Consider the following 22,547-nt stretch of genomic DNA (forward strand, 5'->3'; position numbering starts at 1 on the left):
AGAGACTTAGTCACTAGTCTCAGTTGCTGTTTTCATGAAAGTTGTAAGACCTAAACTTGCTGAGATTTTTGTCTCAAAACACCTTTTTCTAATCTTTCCCACTTTTTATTTTTTCTGTGGGTTGAGAGATTCTCACAGATAATGTGTTGGTAATGCATAACTCTTGTAGGAAGCCAAGCTTTAAAAAAAAAAAAAAAACTTTTCAATCTGTTCAGTTTCAGAAACGAACCTGACATTCTTCTTCATATGCCTCTTTCTTCTAGGGTTTTCACAGACATTCAGCAAGTCCTCAACAGCCTAACACATCCCCGCTTTGTGTTCACAGACAACGAGAGAGAAGCAGACATCCTCTACAACTTCTCACACTTCAAGGATTACAGGTTGCAGTTGTTTCCCTGATAATACAAATCTTTTTGTTGCTATAAAAAAAAAAAGTGTTCCCAAAGGCCTTCCTGGCCCTTCCCCTCTCCCTCAAAACTTCTGTTTTGTAGGAAGCTGAGTGAGGAAAGACCTGAAGTAATGCTGAATCAGTTCCCATGTGAGAACCTCCTGACTGTCAAAGACTGCCTGGCATCCATATCTAGACGAGCTGGAGGACCAGATGGGCCAAGATGGTTGCCTCGTACTTTTAATCTCCAAACAGAATTGCCGCAGTTCATCTGTTACTTTCAGCAACGTGAAAGAAGGTGGTTTATGTTTCTGCTTCCTTACATTCTTTGCTTTCTTGATCCTGCTTTCCCCAAAGACCAGCATCATACGTACTAGGGTTTGCAAACTGTTGCACCACCATGAGTTTGCTCTTGTTGCATTTATGGTCAAGTAAATTTTATGAGGAAAGTAGAAACTTTTTAGTTACTTACTGTAAGAGTAGGTAAGTAATGCATTTTCTGAAACAAAAACCCTTGTCATGGTTTTAACAGCAGAGTTGTAGCTGTTTCTTTTTTGAAAAGTCAAGTCTTAGATATCCAAAGGATCAGAATGTATTTGCAACAAATGTTTTTTTTTTTTTTTTTTTCCCCAGGGAACCAGTACCAGTTGTTCTTTCACTGAAGTGAAAAATGTTTAGGGTTAAAGTAGTTCAGTTATGTATGAATGTGAAAGTAAAAATGAGTTTTAGTATTAGCATAAAAAAGTTGTGGAGCTTTAGAATTTTGAATTCGTGTTCTTTCTGCTGCTGCAGCTCCCTTCGAGTCTTAATAGGGAAGCTGAGATTCTCTTATAAAGAGAGAGCATTTGGTACTGCTAGTGGAATAATTTCTTAAGCCTGTCAGGAGGTCTAATGCCTGTCATGAAGTGTTCTGACTGAGAAGTTGCTTCCTTGGTGGCTCTTGTTTACAGTGTTAGCTGCCAGGTATTTGGCCATTCTTTGGTCTGTGGATTCTGTTCTTGACTAGCATAACCAGGAGAGTGCATTCCTTCCATGTGTCCTTAGTCTGTGTTGTTTTAAATTCCTTTTTAATATCAAGGATTGAGCACGAATGCAGTATGTATACTTAAGGGAGAAGGAAGGAGGAGGTATTGTTTTGTGTGAAACTTCCTGTCTTAAGTTAGCACCGCTAACTTCAGCTCAGTTTGTGCTGTTTATCATAAAGCCCAAGCAGTTTCTTGGGATGCTTTCATTTATTAACTGAGGAAAGAAAGACATCACATGTCACCCTGCCCTTAATCAAAAAGATGCATCAAATAAAGACCAGCATATTACTTGTTGTTCTTGAAGATATTTCAAGAAATACTGCCCCCTTGAGGTGACTGGGTACTCAAAAGTGAGAAGATGATGGTATGTTCTTGTTTTTTTGCAATATGAATTGCTGAGATATTTTCTGACTTCTTCCCGAAGGGGAGAGTTGTGATGTCATTTAATGTGAATTATTTGGAGGTGCTATTAGGGAATCAACTTAAACTTGCGTGAATATGTGCCAGAGCAGTCAGACTCCTGGCAGAGTGATGTCTGTACCATGACCTCTGTGTCGTCATGGTGATGCTGTCCTGTTGATGAGGTGTTCTCTTTGGAAGAATATCAGAAAATCTCATAGAAGAAAATCAGCAGTGAGGAGATGCTAGTCCCTAACTGAAAAGATCAGTGAAAGCTACCACTACCTTTTCTCTCCTTCACCTAAGACCACTGCTCCTAGCTGTCAATCAAAAGTCCTTAGATCTTGCACTGTAGTGCACAGATTCATGAAGTATTTAAACAGAAGAGTACACAGATCAGTTCAAGTGGATGTTGAGACAGATAAATGAGGTGGATGCTTATAGGCTTTGGCTTTCTGTCTCTCACAGAGGAGAAGACAATCACTGGATATGCAAACCATGGAACTTGGCCAGAAGCCTGGACATCCACATCACCAACAGCCTTAACAATATCATCAGGCATAGGGAAAGCAGCCCAAAGGTTAGAGATCATGTCTTTGAATAAGATTTAAAGGGGATAGCTGAAAAAACTGTTATAGGAAGTGGTTGAAGAATACAAGGAAAGAAATCTATTTTCTTCAAAATTGTTATGTTGACTATAGGTGTACTACATAAATCAATTCAGAATTAATTATTCAAATCAGTGTCTTTTGTCGCGGTGATGAAGACACTTCCATTTGCCCCAAAGAAGCTGGTGTTTTCTTCTTTAAAATATGCTCTGACAGCAATGGATGTTCCAGCGTGTTAGTGCTTTAATGCTAATCCTCAGACTAAACTGAACACACTAACTATAGTTAGCATTGGTCATGAATTTTGGAACATGATTGCTTCTGTCCCCTGTTGATCACTAGTGTTGATCCACAGCTCTGCTTGACAGCATAAAGCACTCTTTGCCGACAATATAAAAAACTCTATTATATGTCTAGGGATTCCGCAATATGTGGTCATAATGTCAGACTGTCACCGAAGCTTTATTTCTGGTGAAGTGCAAACCGCGTGTATTTTCTGGAATAAAGAAGTGCATGAAGTGCTTTGCGCTTCTATTTCAAAACAATAAGGTCACCAATATTATAAATACAATTATTTTTGTGACTTTTTTTCTTAGAAATAAGTATATTCTGGCCTTCCAGCTTCCCCATCCTGGTTCCAGAGTTTTGATAAAACACACTTATTTGCACAACAACATAATGTATTCATGCATGCTTCTAAAGAAACTGAAATGCATATAAGGATATCTTCGGTCCTCAAGGTCCAGGGACACTTCAGCTGAATTATATTTACTGTGTGTTTTTGGTTTCTTGTAGGTAGTGTGCAAATATATTGAAAATCCAGTCTTGTTTCACCGAGAAGAGGTGGGGATGGTTAAATTTGACATCCGTTATGTTGTATTGCTGCGGTCCATAAAACCACTCAAGCTATATATCTACAATGTATTTTGGCTGCGCTTTTCAAATCGGTAATTAAATTCTTCACCTTGTTAGATTGAAGGGATTTAAAGTTAAATCTGATACCTTGGAAACTAAAGAATTGTTTTATTCCTTAGGGCGTTTTCCCTTGATGACCTGGATGACTATGAGAAGCATTTCACAGTCATGAATTATGCGCCTGGTGTAACATTAAAGCAGGTAAGCAAACAGTCCAAAACATTCTGCTTTTTGTTGTTAGAAAACCTTCCAGTGCCTACTTCTGTGGCTATTCCCAAACACCCTATTTCACATCCACTTAAGCAAGCAGTCAGTGTTGGAACTATCCTAATCAAGTATTTTCCTAGGTGTTTTTTTACCCTCTGGACCCCTAATAATCTATGGTAGATAATACAAACCTACATCCTTGAATATAACCCACATTGATAGAGATCGGTAAAAGGCTTTAGTATAGTCTTTTATATAGAGACACTAGAACATGGAAGGGTTTTAGGAACTGTAAAATTCCCTAGTTCTCTACCTGAGCTTGTATGAATGGCCAAAAAAAAATTGGTTTTCTGTTTTTGTTACCTGATTGCTCAGTCATTCCCAACCAAAGCAATATATAATGTTGCTAAACTGTTTTAGGTACATTGTGAAGAATTTATTCCTCTGTTTGAAAAACAGTATCCTGAATATCCATGGACAACAGTACAAGTAAGTCAGCAATTCATCTTTGTTGTGTAAACATTTGTGAATCCTTTTTTATTTAGTAAATTAGCTTTTCCAAAAGTTAGTTTTTCCCCTTACAAAACTTAGTCAACCAGCTTCACAAAGGACAGCAAATGTTAACCTTTACTTTAGAAACATTTTTTAACTTAAAATGTTTCAGTCTGAATTAGTCTATCGTTAGCACTTGAGAATTTTATTTCATAGTCACATTACAAGAATTCTGTGTACTGGACTTAGTAATAAAGCCAGTCCTGTTTAACACCAGGATCCTGGGAGCACGATCTTTTTTCTTGTGAGTTTAATGTCTTTTGAAGAAGGATGCCGATTATCTAAACCCATGGTTGTGAAGATTTTAGTATTGGAATTCCCTTCCTTTTTGTATACAGAGTATGAAGTGTGTTGCAATTAATAGCTGTTGCTTATTGTGACTCTGGTAAAGTTTTCAAAGCTTTTAGTACCTTCTGTTTCAGTAGGTTATTAACTCTGAATCTGAAAAGTTGAAACCATGAAGTATTCAGGCTCTTGCTCCCTTTGTTCCAAAGGGCTTTATGACATAAGGGGCTGTCAAAACAAGTACAAAATTAATCTCCTAAATCAGTTAAATGGCATCATGGGTTTTGGCCTACCTATCCTAAGCAGAGCTGCAGATCTAAAGATTTCCCTGTAAATTTTCACGTTAACTTGCTGTGCAGTGCACAGTGAATAACTTATTCACAAAAAAATTATTCACAAAAGTGAATAAATTACCTACCTGTGGGTTGATTTGCATAAAAATAATTTACATTGGTTTTACCTAGAACCTCATATCCAACTAAAGATACTCAAATTATGACAGGTTTTGCAGCGTTAGGTTTGAAGTAGCCTGGAAGAGACTGCTAGGAGTGAAAGAGGGAGATCAAAGAAAAAGATGCTGCAGGCTACCCAAAGGAGTGCTTTGTGCAGAACATAAAGTATTATTGGGGAGATTTTAGATTAGAGGTTAGGAGAAAATTCTTCACTCAGAGGGTTGTGAGGCACTGGAACAGGTTGCCCAGAGAAGCTATGGATGCCCCATCCCAGGAGATGTTCAAGGCCAGGTTGGATGGGGCTTTGGGCAATCTGGTCTGGTGGGTGGTGTCCTTGCCCATGGCAGGGGGGGGTTGGAACCAGATGGTCTTTAAGGTCCCTTCCAACCCGAGCCATTCTATTACTCTATCCGTTTGCAGAATGAATGATTCACTGCAGTATAGAATCCATGCTAAAAATCATGCCTGTATGTTCTTGTTTTATTGCATTTCCACATTGGCTGATGGTTTCTGGAAATACCAGTGCGGTGCACACAGTGTGAGTGTGTATACACACAACACCGTTTCTAGATGCAGGTGTAAGTGGGTAGAAGACTTTTCTTTGCAGAACAAAACTAAGCTAGAATACAAATCAATTGGCAAGAAAAAAATAATTTCAGAACTGTACTGCTGGTGTTCATAGAACTCTCCTGGCTTCTCTCTCTGCCTTCATCTACATAAAAGTGTAATAGTGTACATAATGCCTGAAAAGAAGGTTAATTCTAATACTAAATGCACTGTTATTAAGATTTCTGTCGTACTTATTTTCTCCCAGAAAAAGGTCATAGATGTCTGCCAGGTTCTTCGTACTTCCGTTGTGTTGGTCTTTGTCTAAATGTATGTTTTGAAGTCAATGCTGTGTAGATTTTTGTCTGTTGGCTAGTGTAATTAAAAGGTTTTATTACCTTTATGGAACTTCGCTTCTCATTATGAGACCTTTCTCTGTCATTAGGCAAATATTTTTAAGGCATTTGCTGAGTTGTTCGAAGTTGCTTCAGCTAAACCTGCACCTCTTGGCATCTGTGATTATCCATCATCAAGAGCAATATATGCAATTGACTTAATGCTTAAATGGGACACAAGCAGAGATGGTGAGAAGTTCATTTCTTTGAATGCTGAATTCTTATTTGTGAACCTTGTCAGAACTTTGTTTTCTCTGTCTGAATTCTGACTGTTTTTTAAGCAGTGTGAGCTGTGTGCTCTGTGCCTCCCACCGACATAAAAGCATATCTGGAGCTGCAGGTTTATGGTGTTAGAAGCTGCTGCGTTGGTTAACTGTAATAATGGGGAAGTTGCTAAATGTGTTTGCTGAATCCATACCTCCCTTGTGCCCCTGCTACTTCCACTCTCTGGGTTTGTTTTTGCTTGAATGCAGCTGTACTGCAGTCTAGTCCCTCTGACAGTGACAAGTTTTCTTTCCCATTTATTATGGGAGAATGCCTGAAATAGATCTCTGTATGAAATCCTTAGAGACCTCTTCCTGTCTTCACCAAGAGGGTGGTCAGCACTGGAACAGGCTCCCCAGGGCAGTGGTCACAGCCCTGAGCTTGCTGTAGTTCAAGAAGTGTTTGGACAACTCTCTCAGACATAGGGTCTGGTTTTGGGTTGGTCCTGTAGAGCCAGGAGTTGGACTCCATGATCCTTGTTGGTCCCTTCCAACTTGGGATATTCTGTGAACGCAAAATTGACTGCCGGGGATGATTAAAGAGAACTGAATTTCCAGGACACAAGCAGAGAAGAGTCTTTCCTGTTCAGATCAGGTGGAGCAAGGGCTTGAATTTGGGTCTGCTCAATCCACGTTGAATGCTCTCTCAATTGAATGGTTACTTGTCCAAGAGCCCTCTTAAATGGGAAAGGCAAAGAACCTAACAGTATCACTAATTCTGGGAAAGGGACTGTGGTCCTTCTACGGACCAACCTCACATTACAGCAATGTCTGAACACGAGTTGTGTAGGGCCATAGCCTTTGGAAGTTGGGGGCATGGGTGCCAAAGTCACAGCAGTGATGCTGTTAGGAGCCTATGGACAGGTTGCTGCTGTGCAGAGCAAAGCATGGCTTACCTACACAGCAGAAGGTTGTACCCCCACTTATGATTTCAGCACCAGACAGGAAGTAAAATTCTTTGTTTCTCTTTGCACAGAATGCATTTGATTCCCAACTCTCTGAACTGCACTGATTAAGTTGTAAGAGAAAATTAAACTTCCCACTTTCCTCCTAGGAGCTGAGATGACGAGGCAGGTGGGGGTGGCTGGAGGGTAAAGCAACAGGACTGTGAAGAGATTCCATTACATTGCTGCATATTCATCCTAAGTGAGGCATTGGATTAGCACAGTGATTGCAGAATCCATTGAGTAACTGTCCTCTGGATAACCATGGTGTAACAGACTTTTCTTCTTACAAAAACAAATAAAAGCAAAACAAAAAGCCCAAACCCACTGAAACAAAAAGCCCTGACATTTTGTGTCACAAAAGATGCTTTTTTCTAGCCATTTTCTGTAATCTCTTTCTTAACAACAGGTGATGATTCAGGAACTCTTTATAGCATGTATTAAAAGGCAATGTTTGTGTTCCCCTTCACAGGGAAGAGAATTATGCAGCCTCAGATTCTGGAGGTGAACTTTAATCCTGACTGTGATAGAGCCTGCAAATACCACCCTACCTTTTTTAATGATGTGTTCAGCACCCTATTTCTGGATGAAACAAAAAACTGCCATGTGACACGTATTGTCTAGCCACAAGACACTTGACTCTTTCCTTCACAGATCTGCTTAACAGCAATATTTAAATTTCAGTTCTGTGAGCTGTTGATGCAATTGTTTTCCTGTATTAGTAACCCAGGAGAAAATCTTGTATCAGAAGAATATGCATATACTGTTTACTGTACCAATGATTATTTTGTCTGCATTTTCCTTGTCTTGCTTAATCCTATAAATCACCAGCTTGTGTTGACCAAATATCTTGTTTATTGAATATGGGAGACCTCAAAACAGGACTTTAACTGGAGCAATTGACTTGTTTCTCAGGTAGCCTAATCTCTTGTTTGCTTGCTGGGAAACATTGCATAAGTTCCCTGTGTCAACATTAAAATTATAATTTACTGAATCATGTTGGAGTTTGCATATCTTCCCTAGCCACTCCTCTCTTATACAAAGATCTAAAATGTTTATGTCCACAGACTGAGGTGAAACAACTTATTTTAAAGTTGCATGTGGGAAATTCAGGGAAAATCAAATATATGAAGCTTGATTGAAGGAGGGGGGAATCAGTTGAAGGTGATGAAGCTGGTGAACACCTGCTGACATCTGTGCATGAAGTTAATAGACTGTGTTAGTTCTGAGTTCTTTGATATGAATGCAAATCCTATGAAGTGAGACAAATCTGTTAACTGTTAGGCATCTCATTTCTGTCTTGCTAAACAAAGCTGAAGTATCTTTAAAGAGTGGGATAGACTAATTTACTTGAAATATTTACTTGAAATATCTAAGGACAGAAGGATGATACTTTCTCATGGGAGAATAATATGGTATTTCAGTGAAGTGGACTAACAAGGTAATGAGATGGAATATTTGATGGCTCTTCCCATTCTTGATTTAAAAAAATAAAAATTAGGAACCCCGTATTGCATGGTTGTCAGCCTGCCCCTTAAAGAAAAACTAGACTTGTGAGAAGGGATGAAGGCAGGAAGTGAGAGGGATGTTGTGTCTAGAGCAGCAACAAAAAAAAAAGCCTGAGGAAAGGAAATGGATCCAAGAAACTGCTAGAGGACCAAGCAGTCTTTGGAGTTTCAAGTTAAGACCCTAAGACAGATGTTTGGGAGTGAGGTGTCAATTTCAAATTAATCATTCCTGACCTCTCTTCCCCCTTCAGATCAGGGTAACTAGCTGAAATTAGCAATTTTAGGCTGTATTATGTTGCTTTATGTATGGACAAGTTGCAAAAGGTGTTCTGTCCACCATGGAGTATAAGTTATGTGGGTAGTATATTCTTAGCTAGCTGCAGCCATTGGAATCTGAGTGCGAAGTACAATTATAAAATTGTACAAGTGTTCGAAACCTTACTTCAAGTTTTGCTATCAAATGAACTATCCCTTGTGATCAGGAAGGGAAAGATTTCCTAGGCTATTTCAGGGTGCTCTTCTTCAGAAAGCTACTTCTTTTTACTGACTGGAACATAGACTAGAGAAATAAACCATCTGTCTTGCAAAGATTGTCACTTCGTAGGTGGGGCAGAAAGAAGAGCTGCATCGGTCAGACACAGTTGGTGCTGACAGCCATATTAAAGTCTGCAGTTCACCAGTTAGAACTTCTTTGAACTCCTGACTTAGGTGGAGTGTTTAATCACATTTGTTTCTTTATCATAGATGGTGTGACTACTTTCAATGCATATGATAGTTTGGCTGTGGCATAGAATATAGAAATAGGTGCTTGAGACTGGATCTAAGGGGACATGCAGTGGTGCTCAGCAGATGTATTTGTGACTTGTAGGAAAGCAAAGGGCACTTTCTGCCTTCAAAGTACTTGAGAACAAGTAACAAAGTGACTGTGGATCTAGAGTGGAGGGGAAGGTTTCCCTCATCTCAAAGGGGAAAGTAACAGCATGCTTATCAAACCAAAAGAATGACCTACGAAAACTATGGAGATTTCTGCAGTTGGGCCACAAGCTGTGGGCAAAAATAATCTGTTCTGCTTTAGATAAAAGATTCTTTGCCTTGTAGGAAGCAACTAGTTGAACTAAGCATTCCAGATCTTACTATATCATAACTCTGAAGAGGAGAAACCCTTGTTTGCATTTCCAAGAAGCTAAAATGAGAGGTTGCAAGTAGTAGTACCTTCAGTGCTTGTGTGTGTAGCGCCTTACAAAGCAGCAAACCCACTTATGACCTGGCTGCCCGTTTCACCTTGAAGGTCTAATGGTGAACTGGCTGCACACTTGAGGAGTCCACATGGAGTACGTTGGTGCTTTTTGGCCAGTGCTGCTGGTGATGCCAGAGGTGTGTGCAGAGAGCTGCTGAATATTTGAGTGCTCTTGGTTTCAAATTCAGGTGCTTTGAATTTGCTGTTTTGTTTGCCCATTACAATGTTCGGAAGAAAGGAAGGGGCCATCTTTGGGGCTACAGCATCCTGTTGTCTTCAGTATTTTTTTTGTTCAGAAACAATAAAAACAGAGGAACAAAGTAAGTTTACATGTAGTTTAATACATTTAGCTGACACCTAGGCTGTACAATGCTCCAAAGTGTCAAGGCACAAATTGTGAAAAAGATTTGGTCTCAAATACTTGCAGAGTACAATGATTACAGGACAAATATCTGGCAGCTGTAGTGAGACACTTCACAACACTAAAACACTCTATAGTGGTACACATGAAAGACTCAGGTCACAATTATGGCTGCAACTGTTTGGAACAGCTTTCTGGAAGCTGTATTTATATGCAGCTGGATTTCTTCATCTGAATGTAGTGAGGTTGCAATTTGTGCTTATTTCTGGTAACAGTTAAAATGCTGCTGTCTTATAAAATGTAATACGATATTGAAAACTAGTACCTTTCAGTCAGCACTATCATATAACTTACTATAAAACTCCTGTGTGACTTACCCAGCTAAGACACATTTGTTTCAAACAAGGACTGCTGTTATCAAACTGTAATTAGCAAATAGTAATGGTGTAAGTAGTTTAGCTAAAAAAAAGTCATAATTTTCTTTAGAAAATTCTTAAGGAAAAATATTTTTGGCTAAAAGCTGTTTATTCAGATTTCTTGTCACAGTTGTCTTTCCAGATACAGTAATTGAGTGCAGAAGCCATGGTTAGCCAAGCTAAATAAGGAACCATCAAATAAGCCGCTGTTTTGTTGATGTTATACCAGGAAGCAGTTGTAGCTGTTGCTGTACCAGTTGTGAGCAGGAGAGTCACCAGCCCCTGAAACACCAGGAAGGTGGTTAGTGTTGTTTTACTTTTGCATTTTCTTGACTAGATAGTCAAGATACTTGTCTGGCTCTTCCCAGTTAGCTCTGACACTTGATGTATGTCTCTGTTGCTTATTTCTTCTCAGAAACTAGCTAGCAAAAAAGATTTCTTCTGAGTTATGAGGTGAACTGACTCATAACAGTCAGAAGAAAGGGCAAAGCATCTGGGAGCAGATAAAAATCCTTCTCACCTATATATACCCTATTTTTTATTTATTTTTCTTTTTTGGTAGCAGGAAGTGCTACATTGAGTAGAAACCCAGTGTGACTTTGAGCAAGTAAACTCACCCGGTGCTTTTCTGTTATAAATGCTTCCCAAAAGAGATGTCATAAGATCAAATTAATGATGGGTTGCAAAGTGTTCTGTTATTATAATGTTGCTTGTTTATTTAGGAAACCAGGCAAATAATAAAAACTACTAATTATTTTTGAGGCAAGCTGTTCCTCTTCAGACAGCAGAAAATTAGTCTGATCTAAAACGGATGCTGATTACGTGAGTAATGATAAACTTCTTATCACTGCTGTTTGCCAAAGAGATAGCTAGGAATTTTACTAAGGCATAAATGTTTACATTTTCAAGTCACAGAAAGCTCTTATCAAAGGGTGGCAGAAAGAGCTACGTGAAATCTAAACATTCACGGGTGCTGTAGATACATAAATTCTCACAGGTGGCTGTTAGCATGCATAAAGAAAAACTTCTGCAAGCTGTATTCTATACTGATTACACAAATCAGGTTCAGTTTCAGGGAGACAAAATTATAACCACTTGTGTTTTAGCACATTGCAAGTGACTGCAGAATTGTATACTGAAGAGGCTTACTTATCCACTTACCCATCCCATTTTGTGAGCTCTAAAAAATATTGGAGTCCACGCCCAGTTTAATGCCAGCTGCCCTGCATACAGGCCCAGAGGAACCACTGACTTTTCATTGAAGCCTCCCAATTCCTTCCATACCAGGTAAGAGCTGTATCTGAAAAACGCAAATGTAAGGGGTAATTCAATACACCGGTTAGAAAGCAACCACATATTCTTAATCAAATCAAATTACTTCAGTGTCAGAAACTAAATTAATTTGGAAAAGTAGATACCCAGGCACTACTTGACAGAATAAATGACTGCACAGGTTTGATCATCTGTTGCAGACAGCAAGATGGAGGGAGGAAAAATTCCACTGTTCTGCCAGAGTTCTCATTTCTAGGTATGGAGGAGCAGATGACCTACTGCATTTCAGTCTTAAAAGAGAATGCTGTGTTGAAATGGAAGCAAGTCTAAGACTTGAAGATAAAAGGTAAGTCTCTGAGTAGGAGGAAAAAAATCAATACTGGGAGATGATGTTTTAAAAATATTGTAGTTTAAAAGAAAGCTTTTTAAATAGATGAATACAGGAGAAGTAGGAATTGAGGTGGGAATGGACAAAATGAGGAACACAAGCATGGGTGGTGGATGGTGTTTGAGCAAAGAATGAACCCTCAGTCATGTTTCAGAAGGGATGGTGAGGGGCAGGGAGGTACAAAGATGGGAAGAACAAAGATTTTAGGACTTCTGTTGAAAGAACTGCAAGGAGCATCTAGCACCCTCCTTCTCTGTGGGACCCCACCTATTGAAAGATCTTCCAAAAATGTTCTCAAGATTTTGTACAAGCCATCTTAATGCTACTCAAAAGCAGTTCACTGGAAAGATTCCACAGTGTAAGCTGCCAAAGACAAGAATTCTTGAGATTTGTGAGACTGGCCAATGTAAGACTTAGTTTTGCATGGAAGGCGACAGATTAGAAAAAGGAGTACGCATCATCCAAGACTCTTTTTTTGCTCTTTTGACTTTCCCATTAGACATTTCAATACACATGACTGCAGAACCATTCCAAGAGACAAGAGTCCCATGGACAAAATGCCAACACCTCAAATTATACTTGTTTCAGAATTAAAAACTGAATACAGTCCATCTTGGTAGGAGTCTGGTAGGCATGTGAACTGGACTGTGCACTTCACTGGACAGCAGGGGGCTCATGTAATTTCTACTGGTAGCGGAGCAAAGATGGATACCAACTCCTAAGTGTTATTTCCTTAAGGAGCAGACAAACACTTGTAGGAGTGTTCGTATGTAGGTCATATAATAAGGGTATTTTGGGTCTGACCAAGTTGGTGATCCCAGCTTGCTTCTTGACCACTTCTTTCATAAAAACTGAACAATGCAACTCTGGTATCCTGGCAGTTTGACTACAGAGAATATTTAAAAAATATATTCTTTTTGGGAGAGAAGAATGAGAAACTTAACGGTTTCTCTTTGTAAAAGGCATCAGGACCCAAGTCAGTTTCTAAGTGACTTAACAGAGCTACAGTGTGGACTTAAGAGTTGTTGATACATCTAACTTTCACTAAAGGCAAAGGTCATTATGCACAAATTTATTTGGGAACTAAACATCAAAGAAAAGCATGGAAGCTTATTAAATCTTGCTTTTAATATATTCAAGAGATTCTAACTAAAAGCAAGAAATAACTAAAGGAACTAGGAGTCTTGATTGTTCCAAGGAATGTGTGTGCAGGACAGATTACAGAAAAAAATGCCTGACAATAAATATGCCTTTTCACTGAGTTAGATTGATGGTCTCGGTTGTGTACTATATATCTCAGAATATACTGCTTCTTACTTACTTTCAAAGTAAGCTGATAAACTGTCACAATCAGGATTTTTAAAAGATTTAATTTGGTGTCCAGATTTAGTGATGAGAAATCAGGAAACAGGCTTATGAACTGTGCAGTCAACTTGAAGAAGGCCCTTCATGGGAAAGTGAGTTTTTTCTTGTTTCTTTTTTATCCCCAGGACAGTAATGTTCTGATTCAAATATTAACTCTCTGAATATACAAGAGAAAAGAGCAATTAAAAAACAAAACAAAGAAACCTCTGTAAGAGTGCCAATTTAACATTCAGGTACATTTTCAGACACTGGATCATTGCTGTGTTTTGCAACAGGTGTTGTAGTTATCCTGCAGGTTGTCGAAAATGCCACATAATATTGGAAAAGATTTGGTTTCTTTGAAACTTCATATAGTTAAGCCAGTGCTATATACAAGATAGAAATCACTTAAAATTCATTGACATGATGGAAGAAATGAGAGAGGTAAACTATAAAAGGCATATTATAGCCTAAAAATTAATACTGTGGGTTTAACAACAACGCATATTTGATAGCTAGGGGAAAAAAATGTTGAGTCTTGGATCATAGCTAGTTCTTAATGAACAAGTGCAGAAGGAACACAGAGCATCACTTACTATTTGCTGGCTGCACCAGCCTCTGCCGAAGCTCCTGAGCAGAGTTAACATAAAACCATGCTTTGTTGGGTGGACAGCTTCTGGAGCAGTCTGTGAGAAGTGACAAAGCTGCCCAAACAATCTCCTGAGACAATCTACTTCTATAAATATTTTTGCTACATCTTATTAAAAGTAACAGCTGCCAAAATATAGTATTAAACATTTACAGTACCTGTGGGAATGGTATTTGGCCTCATGCTTTCCTGTTCGTTTGACAGTAATTGCTTTGCTGTCTAGTATTTTAAACCAGTTAAATAAAGAGGCAGCAGAGGGTTTCTGACATCTATAGTTTAACAGCCCGCCAGTTTTATTTGAAAGGACATGTATGTTAGTTTTGATTTTGTTTTCTTTTAATTGAGCTCTGTTAGAACAGTTCTATCCTTTTTTCATTTTCCTGAAGCTACTGAAGGACATGCTTAGAAGAAATCCCAGAGCTTCCTCACTCTATTGCTGCCAGCTTGGCAGGTCTTCCCCTCAGAATGAATAAGGAAAGCAAATTAATGACAGCTTTTCAAACTCCTGCTTTTGAAGTGGATACTTCAAAATATCCTATCAAACCCACACACAACTCCCCAAACATGTTCTTACCTGTTACACAGGTAGCTTGACACAGTTTCTTACAAACATACAGCTACAGGAATACAATAATAGTTTTCTGGTCTAGCATTATAAAAAAAAAAAAAAAAACAACAACTTGAAGATCAGCTAAGTGTGTTGATACAATGTGAAAAACATACCCCATAGATGTATAGAGAGTTCCCCAAACAGGAGCAAACACCCAGTTAGGTGGATGCCAGGATGGCTTCTGCAGAGATTCATACCACACCGGGATTTCCTTTTTGGTTATTGTGCTTCCTAAAAATCCTCCTGCATGGGGCAAGAGTGTGAAGCCCACTGCGGGGGCCCAGGCTGGTACCACTTCCATCGAGACAGTGATTCTGAAACAAACCCAAACAAGTTGATTAGCAGAGCAACCTTAAAATGAAACTGTGAAACTATTCAATTTTAAGTAGATTTTAAAAATATACACATGTAGGATCTGATCCCCAGCCTTGCCTTGTCACTCAGAAAGAGTGCAGCTGAAATAAATGGATCTTTTATCAGCTTCACTGGACAATACTCACCTACATATAGGAATCTATCATTCACATTCTGGTGTTTTTTGGTGGTTTTTTTTTTGGTTGGTTGGTTGATTTTTTTTTTTTTTGAGCCTTTGCTTTCCCCTTAACTTTGTGCAGTAAGACTGCTGAATATAAGACTGCTGAATTTTACCTACGTACTCATTCATGGGTGAGAATAATTATGCCAGAAGAATAATGCAGTTTGATATCATATTAAGTACACTTGGGAAAAAAAAAATGCCCAAAAACTTTTATTTTTGTATTTACCCCAAAGTTCATTCACTTACTGGAATGGTGCAGTTGAAAGTGATGAAGTGGATAAAGTGTGTGCTTGCCTGTGCTCAAGCAAAATAATTTTATACACTGTTACATTTTTAGCCTCTAAGGGTGCTGAGGATGCTCAGGGGCTAGTAAGATGGGTGTGGTAAGTAGCAGACACTTGAGAAGCTGCTCAGAAAACATGCACTAGGGAGGACAAGGAGAAAACAAGCACTTAAATGATGTTTTGCTGAACAAGGATGGAGATCTTAGTGGCTAAATGGGGCTTCTTCAAAACACAGGCAATCAGTTGCAGCTATCTCAGCTGCTAAAGCCCATAAAGTATACTGGATTAAATTTGCCTACAGAAGTAACATGAAGCAAGGCCTTGTTCCGGCAGGCTGAGCTGCTTTAGTTGGAGTACAGGCAGCAACAGAAAGAGTAAGGAAGTAGGCAGGGAAAAGCTTCATCACAAGTTGTCTGGCAAGAAGTCAATTGCTACAAAAGATCTGTGTTTAGCTAGTTGAAATGCAAATAGATGAGAGGATTATAAAAAGGACAGAACCAAAGCACATCATTTTTCAAATGTACAGTGGTCAAATACACTCAATTCCTGTTAATCTGTTAGGCAGCAGGGACGGATGGCAGGAAGGGATCCTAAGATGGCAAGAGGCTAGGGAAGCAACAGGGAAAGGGAGGCTCTGGAAACCCTGGGACAGAAAGTGTTAGAGCCACCAGTATTTCAGAGGCACGTCAAAGGAAAGTGTCCTGTTGACTCAGCAGTTGTCCTGGCCTACATATAAAAGTTTATTGCTACAGTTGTGTCTGATGGGATGGGGAGACAAGGTGGGAAAGTGGAAATCCCACTTGTAACAGGTGTGCTTAAACTAATACAATGTTGCACACATGATGTTACATTGTCACAGGGCTGCCGATACCCTGGATTTTTATTTGGGGAGCAGGTAGGAACTCAGACAGCAAGAGAGCTCCCTTTTTTGTTGCTTTACTCAGGGGTCTCCCCATCCGGTTACACAGATCTAATGAGGAGACTTCAGTAGCTGGGACCACAAACCAGGCTGAGAAGGATCGAGAAAATTTCTGGTGATAGGAGCAAACAATTTTTGAAGGCAGAACAGCGTAGAGGGACTGGTAAAGCATGCAGGATTAGCAAATTTGGAAGGAGTAAACAGGAAAGGGCACATAGGCTGCTGTGCTCTGAGGATGCCTCAGAGGAGAGCGTAGGAGGGCAGTGAGTGGGAGTGCATGAAAAAAGACAGCAGCCAAAGCAGTAAGACTGTCAAAAACAGAACAAAAGCATGAAGTGGTGAAAGACAAACTGTAGAGAAAAACACAGAACTAAGACCGGGGAGAATGGAAGAGGGAGAATGATGTGCTAGCCTGCTGGAACTGCATTAGTTAGGTCTTGGGTGGAGGATGGACAGCAAGGAAGGGAGGAAAACCTCTGCATAGCTCATAGCTGCAGTCATTGCTGCTGTACTTTCTGCCTCGTGTATTCTTCCTGCTGTTTTACTGGGAGCACCTTAAGTGGAGCAAAGGAATTAATGCATTCTCTCACACCTAGATCTGTATGGTTACTTTCCTGCAGGAGCTGCAGAGCATGCTACTTGTTGCTAAGACTGACAGCATCAAAGGCTCTGCCTTTGGGATAAAAGGGAATTGCTTTGTGCAGGAGCAACGAGGTGTAATGGGAACAAGAGCTCCAAACACAACGGTTCCCTCTGGTTGCCTTCAGACAGTAATTCACAAAGGTTAAGTCAGAAGTAGAAAGCTGCTCAGATCTCACCAATTTTTATTCTGTTGCTTTTACTGTGAAGAGAACACCAGGCCTTACTTCTGTACACACATGGTACAGTGCTGGTCATTGGTACAGCTCCAGCATGGCTATCAAATACTAGCACTTTTTTTAAAGTGATAAGCAAGGACCCCAAGGGTTTTATGCTTTATTTAGACATAAAAATATCAGGGTAGTTTGCTGCAGGTATTAGGCAACTGGACTTTGTCAGGTGTTGTTCTTTCTGTCAGCTTCTCCCCAACGAAAGAAGTCTGAAAGTGTTCTGCTAGCCAAAAGTGCTAAATGCTATCAAATTGGAAAAATAATTCTCTGCTGCAGTCAGTAAATAAATGACGCAGCTGCAAGTCTGTCCCTGTACATGTTGGAGGAAGAATGCTAAAATAATTAAGTGACATGAGGAAAAAAATCAGGTAGGCAAACAAGTGGTAAAGGCACAAAGCAGAGAAAGGGAAAAATCAAGCTGTGCATGAACAGGAAAGGGGAACAGACAAAAGTGAAGAAATTAAACATACTGACTTGAATTCAATGTTGGTGTCCTATTATTTTGACTACTGTTACTACTAATTTGTATGGTATGTTTTCTAGTAGCATTTCTCAGGACTTCCCAAGCATTGCAAAATGCTCTCTCCTGTATAGTACCTAGCAGAAAGAAGAACAAAGCCGTGCAGCACAGTTGCAGGGTCACTCCAGTAGACCACAGCTGTCCAGCAGCAGTGGCAGTTCCTGTCTTTAATTCCCCAGAAGTTAAATACTAGTATCAATTTCCAATAAAAAGCAATAGGGGAGCCACACTTGTTCAACTTGTTCACTTTGTTAGAAGCTGTGTCCATCTTTCTCTGGCTACTTGCGGCAGGTCTTTAGTGAGAGGAAGTAAAAGGAAGGGATGCAGTGGAGACTCGATGGATGAAGCTTAACAGACAAGCAAAGCAACTGAAATGGCAGAAGATCATTCAGCAATGAAAGATGCACATAAGGGAAGGTGCTGTGTATGAAATCCCAACGTTAGGTGACAAAGAGAGGAGGAAAGTGGAAAAGGTGAAGGGTTCTGAGTGACACAGTCTGGTCTCAGAAAAGCTTGTGCAAATAAAGTTTCTGTTTTGACCTTTTACCACATGCAGTTTGGCAGCCCCAACCTGGGTCCACGCTGCCACTCAGTCAGTGCTGTAGCGTTTGTGCAGGTAGCTATGCAGCATGAGATCTGTGCCACCTTTATGGAATGCCCAGAAAATTTGTGAAAGTAATGTAGTCAAAGAGTTTGTAAAGGATTACCAGCCATGACAGCCATGACTTTCTTTTAATGTAGTGTTCTACTCAGCTTCATTGGAATTAAGCCTGATTCTTATAGATTTAGGACTGAAAACCTTCTCAGTTTTTACAATCAACTATGATGAGGCAACTAAGTTTTGTTTTGTTTTTAGTTAATAATACTATATTATTGTTACAACTAGAATAGCTTATTTGGAATCACATAGTGTAGCCATCCAATGCTTGCAGAAATGTATCAGGGGACCAAGGAAAGCTCACAGTTACTGTACATCAGCTGGGGTGGCAGGGAAGGGGATGATCATACAGGGCAGAAAGGAGCTGATGGGATCCTTCAACCATTTGTTTTCTAGGCTTACAAATATGCAGGGACTACATTTGGAAATATCCAGACATTAAGATAAACAATTTTCCTTCACTGATTTGTTTTGTTTGGGGCATGTCCTGACTTTTAAGCACATGTAAACACCTGAAGTTACTCAGTGATAACTTGCATGGCACAGACTTGTCAGCACAGCCCCTCTGGCTGCATCTGCATTACAACCTACAAATAATTACTATTTTCCCAGTGATATCCCAACCCCACTTCAGGGTGAGATCAGGTTGCACAATACTCTCGCACCCTGATTTTCATACTGAAGAAACTTGGGTGTCTGTGATTGGTAACTGCAGTGTGACCAGCAGGTAATTTTAACTCTGCTGCTAAACCACCACAGCTGGAAATCTTCACTCCCCACACACACTGAACTTGCTTATTTCTGTTTCTGCCCCTTATTTCTGCCCTCCAACGTTTTCTTCATAATCCCACCCATTTTCGATTTAGCCCTAGTCTGACTGCAGCAGGACAGTTTGCTTTACAAATGTTAAAATATTTTTTTCTAGATATTCAAAACAGCTGACTTGCCAAAAGATAGTTCCAGCTAAGTAAAGTACCAGGTAAAAAGGAGGAGGGAAAAAAATATTGCAGCTTGCTGCCTCATGGGCTTCTATCTTTTTGCAGGTTGTTTCTCTATGTTGGTGTTAACATGCAGAAAGTAAAACTGAAGCTTTCTGTGTCCTCCTCTCTTTTATCTGGAAAAGGGGCTGCCCAGGGAGAGAGGACAGGGTGTGGAATGGGGGACAGAAGATGCATCATGGCAGAGGAGGCTGGTGAAAAAAGAACTAGAACACTTCTTAGCTTCCAAAGGCTCTGCTGGGCTAGGGAGCAGGTCTCTGAAAGTCAGATGGGTCCCTTCCCCTCCTCAAGCCTGGGCGCTGCCAGAGAGAATAGGAGAAATAGGGAAAGGCCAGCTACCTCCAAGGCATTTTTTATATCCCTGTTATGGCAAACTTCTGACTAATCCCCTTCTTGTGCAACTTAATGCTGGCTACCCAATCACACAGGGCTTAAATCACAGCTATTGCATTAAAAACACTAAGGAAAATTCTCAACAAGGCTAAATCCCCAATGCAGCTCTGGAGTTTCTGGTCCTGGGTGTTTTGAGATGGATTGACAAAGCTGCAAAAGTACGGGGGTGGGAGGGAGACAGGGGATCCCCTAAGATATATACTCACCATCCCATCCTCTATAGTGTCTCATTTTGGGGGCAGATATATTCCTAACCAGGGATGAGAGGCAGCATGCAAATCTTAAGTGGAGTAAAGCTTTTCCTTACATAGCTATCTGAAGAATTAAAGAGTGCATGTTTAATTTATGATAAACCTTTGAGATCTGTTGTTGCTTTAATTCCTGGGAAACTGTGACACTAAAAGTAAAGTGTTGTCGCAGTCTGTGATGCAGAACATGGCTATCACAGAAAAAGCAGTCTTATCTTTGTTGATCTTGAGTAATAGCTAGAACAATATCGGGTATGTTTTTCAGAAATAAGGGACTTCTACAGTCAATTGTATAAACAGAATATAAAACAATATAACAGAATATAAATACAATATAAATGCCTAACAAGTGTATGTTTATAATATGTATTTATAAATTAAAAAACTGATTGTATTTATTTAAGGATACAATGTGAGTAATATAGGTATCAGGTTTAGAGACAAAACAGATCTTACCACCCAGGTTACACTTCTTTTGGGATGGCAAATTTATGATTTACTGAAGTGACCAGATCCACATACTGTGAACAGAAACTTATGCTAGAATACCATCTTCCCAGGTGACAATTTGCTGCATACTGCTCAATGTCTTCTAACTTTCCCTCTGTAAATTTGTATAATATTCTCTGCACGCATTGTATTTGAAAGACAAAAACTACTTTCCTTTCAAACAGCTAGCTACCTAACCTCCTGCTGCAGATTCTTCTTGTTAGTCTACCCACTTTGAAACTGTCATCTGTATGTGTATGCTGTAAAAAAATTTAGTTTCCCTTGGATAGTTCTTGTTTAAGTGATGCCTGGGCCAGCTTGCCAGGAATTCCTTAAACACAGTAAAATGACGCAGAAGTGCTACACGAGGGATGCTTTAATAGCAGCAGATGTTCATGATCCACCAACACTGGTAAGCATCAGGTGCTTTGCAAGCAGTCTGCGCCCTTTCTGGCAAACCAAAAAGGAAGCAATACCGCGGAGGTGGGCTCGGGCTTGGGCTGCCGCAGTGGTTTACAGGACCCAGACTTTGCCCCAGGCACTGCCTCTGAACCCCTAGATGTGAAGGTCACAACCGTGAACCTTCCCAGGGCATAGTGGGCCCACGTAGGATGAGCTGCAACCCTGGCCTCGTGCAAAAGGGGCACCTCTGGCTTCTGGAGCTCGTAGGGCAGCTGCCAGAAACAGCGCCTCAAAGCTCTGCAGTGCAGCTTGAACGCAATGAGAGCAACAGTTGGTTACCCTGAGAGCTTTCACTGAGGTATAACCGCAGACTAGCCAGCCTAATAACTTGCTGCCCGGGTGCCTGCTCTTGGCTGAGCATGAGGTATCACCTCTGCTTTTGTTACAGGCAGAGGCAGATGTGGAGCAGGATGTAGTCGTGCATTGCTGCCTGTGCATTTCAGTTAACTGTTGAGAAACTCAGGGTTTTTTTCCAGGTATTTTACCTGGAAGTTGACAAAAACAGAGGAGACTATCTAACAGAGAAATGTAGGATAGAGATTAGAAAAGCAAGCAAAATCTGCCCACCGTAATCCTTTTGAATCGGCCTGAATAAAAAGTCAACACAATGTCTTGCAGTTCTGATCCATTTCCCATCTGCCCTGCTAAACTAATACAATCTACTTTGTTAAACTGTTTAGTGATGTCAGACTCGCTGCTTGCTACTCTTTCATAACCTTAAGCTATGCAAAGTCATTGCACAACTGCAACTTTTGCATGGCTACTTTCATTTTTTAAAAAAAAATATTCTCGCTGTTCAGTGCTCAAGTCAGTATGGTGCATTTTGCTCCATTTTATAAGAATTGCTTGGAAATTGAAAAACCCAAGTCCTTTCTAGCAGCCCTGAAGATACGTACGTGTCCGGTTAAGAAGCGGAGAGGCACCGCAAGAGGACACCTGCCGCCCAACAGCACTCTGAAGTGATATTCACCGAGCGGACAACGGGAAAACTCACAAAGAAAAAAATAGAAGAAGAAAAAGAAGATGAAGAAAGAAAAAGAACAGCTTCCTCCTCCTCAGCTCCTTTTTGGGGGACAAAAGGCAGCAGCAGCATTTTCCGTGTCAAACAGCGGGCTCCCAGCCCGCTCTCTCCTCGGGGTCTCGCCTTGAGCCCCCCGACTCTGTCCCCACTGCCCCCTGCCTCGCCTCAGTGCCGAGGGCCCCGCGGTCGCCCCCCGGCGGGCCCGGTCGTTACCTCCGCTCCGCTCCGCTCCGCTCCCGCCGCTGCTTCCTGTGCCGGCAGGCGGCCACCCCTGCACCTCCCACCGGTGGGGCCCGCCCCGAGGAGGGACCGAGGGCGGCTCGGCTCGGCTCGGGCCGGCTGAGGAGGAGGAGGAGGCCGGCCGGGGGCCGCCCGGTTCCCGTG

General features: G+C 40.6%; 2 protein-coding genes and 1 long non-coding RNA gene across 5 annotated transcripts in view; 1 reads left to right on the forward strand and 2 right to left on the reverse strand.

Annotated features, from left to right (window-relative positions):
- The window catches only part of TTLL12 (tubulin tyrosine ligase like 12), a 29,579-nt gene extending 21,606 nt beyond the window's left edge, over window positions 1–7,973 (forward strand). Inside the window, exons 7-14 of the mRNA XM_035540947.2 lie at window positions 264–380; window positions 492–686; window positions 2,281–2,392; window positions 3,216–3,367; window positions 3,455–3,536; window positions 3,963–4,031; window positions 5,823–5,961; window positions 7,452–7,973. Of these exons, the coding sequence (XP_035396840.1) occupies window positions 264–380; window positions 492–686; window positions 2,281–2,392; window positions 3,216–3,367; window positions 3,455–3,536; window positions 3,963–4,031; window positions 5,823–5,961; window positions 7,452–7,603 (1,018 nt within the window). The 3' untranslated portion in view covers window positions 7,604–7,973. The remainder of the gene's footprint in view (window positions 1–263; window positions 381–491; window positions 687–2,280; window positions 2,393–3,215; window positions 3,368–3,454; window positions 3,537–3,962; window positions 4,032–5,822; window positions 5,962–7,451) is intronic.
- Window positions 7,974–10,045: 2,072 nt separating this feature from the next.
- Window positions 10,046–22,506, reverse strand: TSPO (translocator protein). 3 transcript variants are annotated; one of them, XM_035540951.2, is made up of 4 exons: window positions 22,377–22,506; window positions 14,878–15,078; window positions 11,663–11,801; window positions 10,046–10,783 (listed from the first exon to the last, which is right to left on the reverse strand). In XM_035540951.2, exons 2-4 carry the CDS (start codon window positions 15,063–15,065, stop codon window positions 10,610–10,612), a joined length of 501 nt encoding a protein of 166 aa, XP_035396844.1. In that variant the 5' UTR covers window positions 15,066–15,078; window positions 22,377–22,506; the 3' UTR covers window positions 10,046–10,609. The 3 variants fall into 3 exon arrangements, with proteins under 3 accessions (XP_035396844.1, XP_050568190.1, XP_035396845.1); XM_050712233.1 differs by having other exon boundaries at window positions 22,382–22,479; XM_035540952.2 differs by lacking the exon at window positions 22,377–22,506 and adding an exon at window positions 22,039–22,107.
- LOC118245168 (uncharacterized) lies at window positions 13,512–14,869 on the reverse strand. Its single transcript, XR_004777780.1, has 2 exons — window positions 14,102–14,869; window positions 13,512–13,683 (listed from the first exon to the last, which is right to left on the reverse strand). It is a non-coding gene; the product is annotated as an uncharacterized LOC118245168 (long non-coding RNA).
- Window positions 22,507–22,547: the final 41 nt, after the last annotated feature.

The sequence above is a fragment of the Cygnus atratus genome, chromosome 1, assembly GCF_013377495.2.
Source record: "Cygnus atratus isolate AKBS03 ecotype Queensland, Australia chromosome 1, CAtr_DNAZoo_HiC_assembly, whole genome shotgun sequence".
Taxonomy (NCBI): domain Eukaryota; kingdom Metazoa; phylum Chordata; class Aves; order Anseriformes; family Anatidae; genus Cygnus; species Cygnus atratus.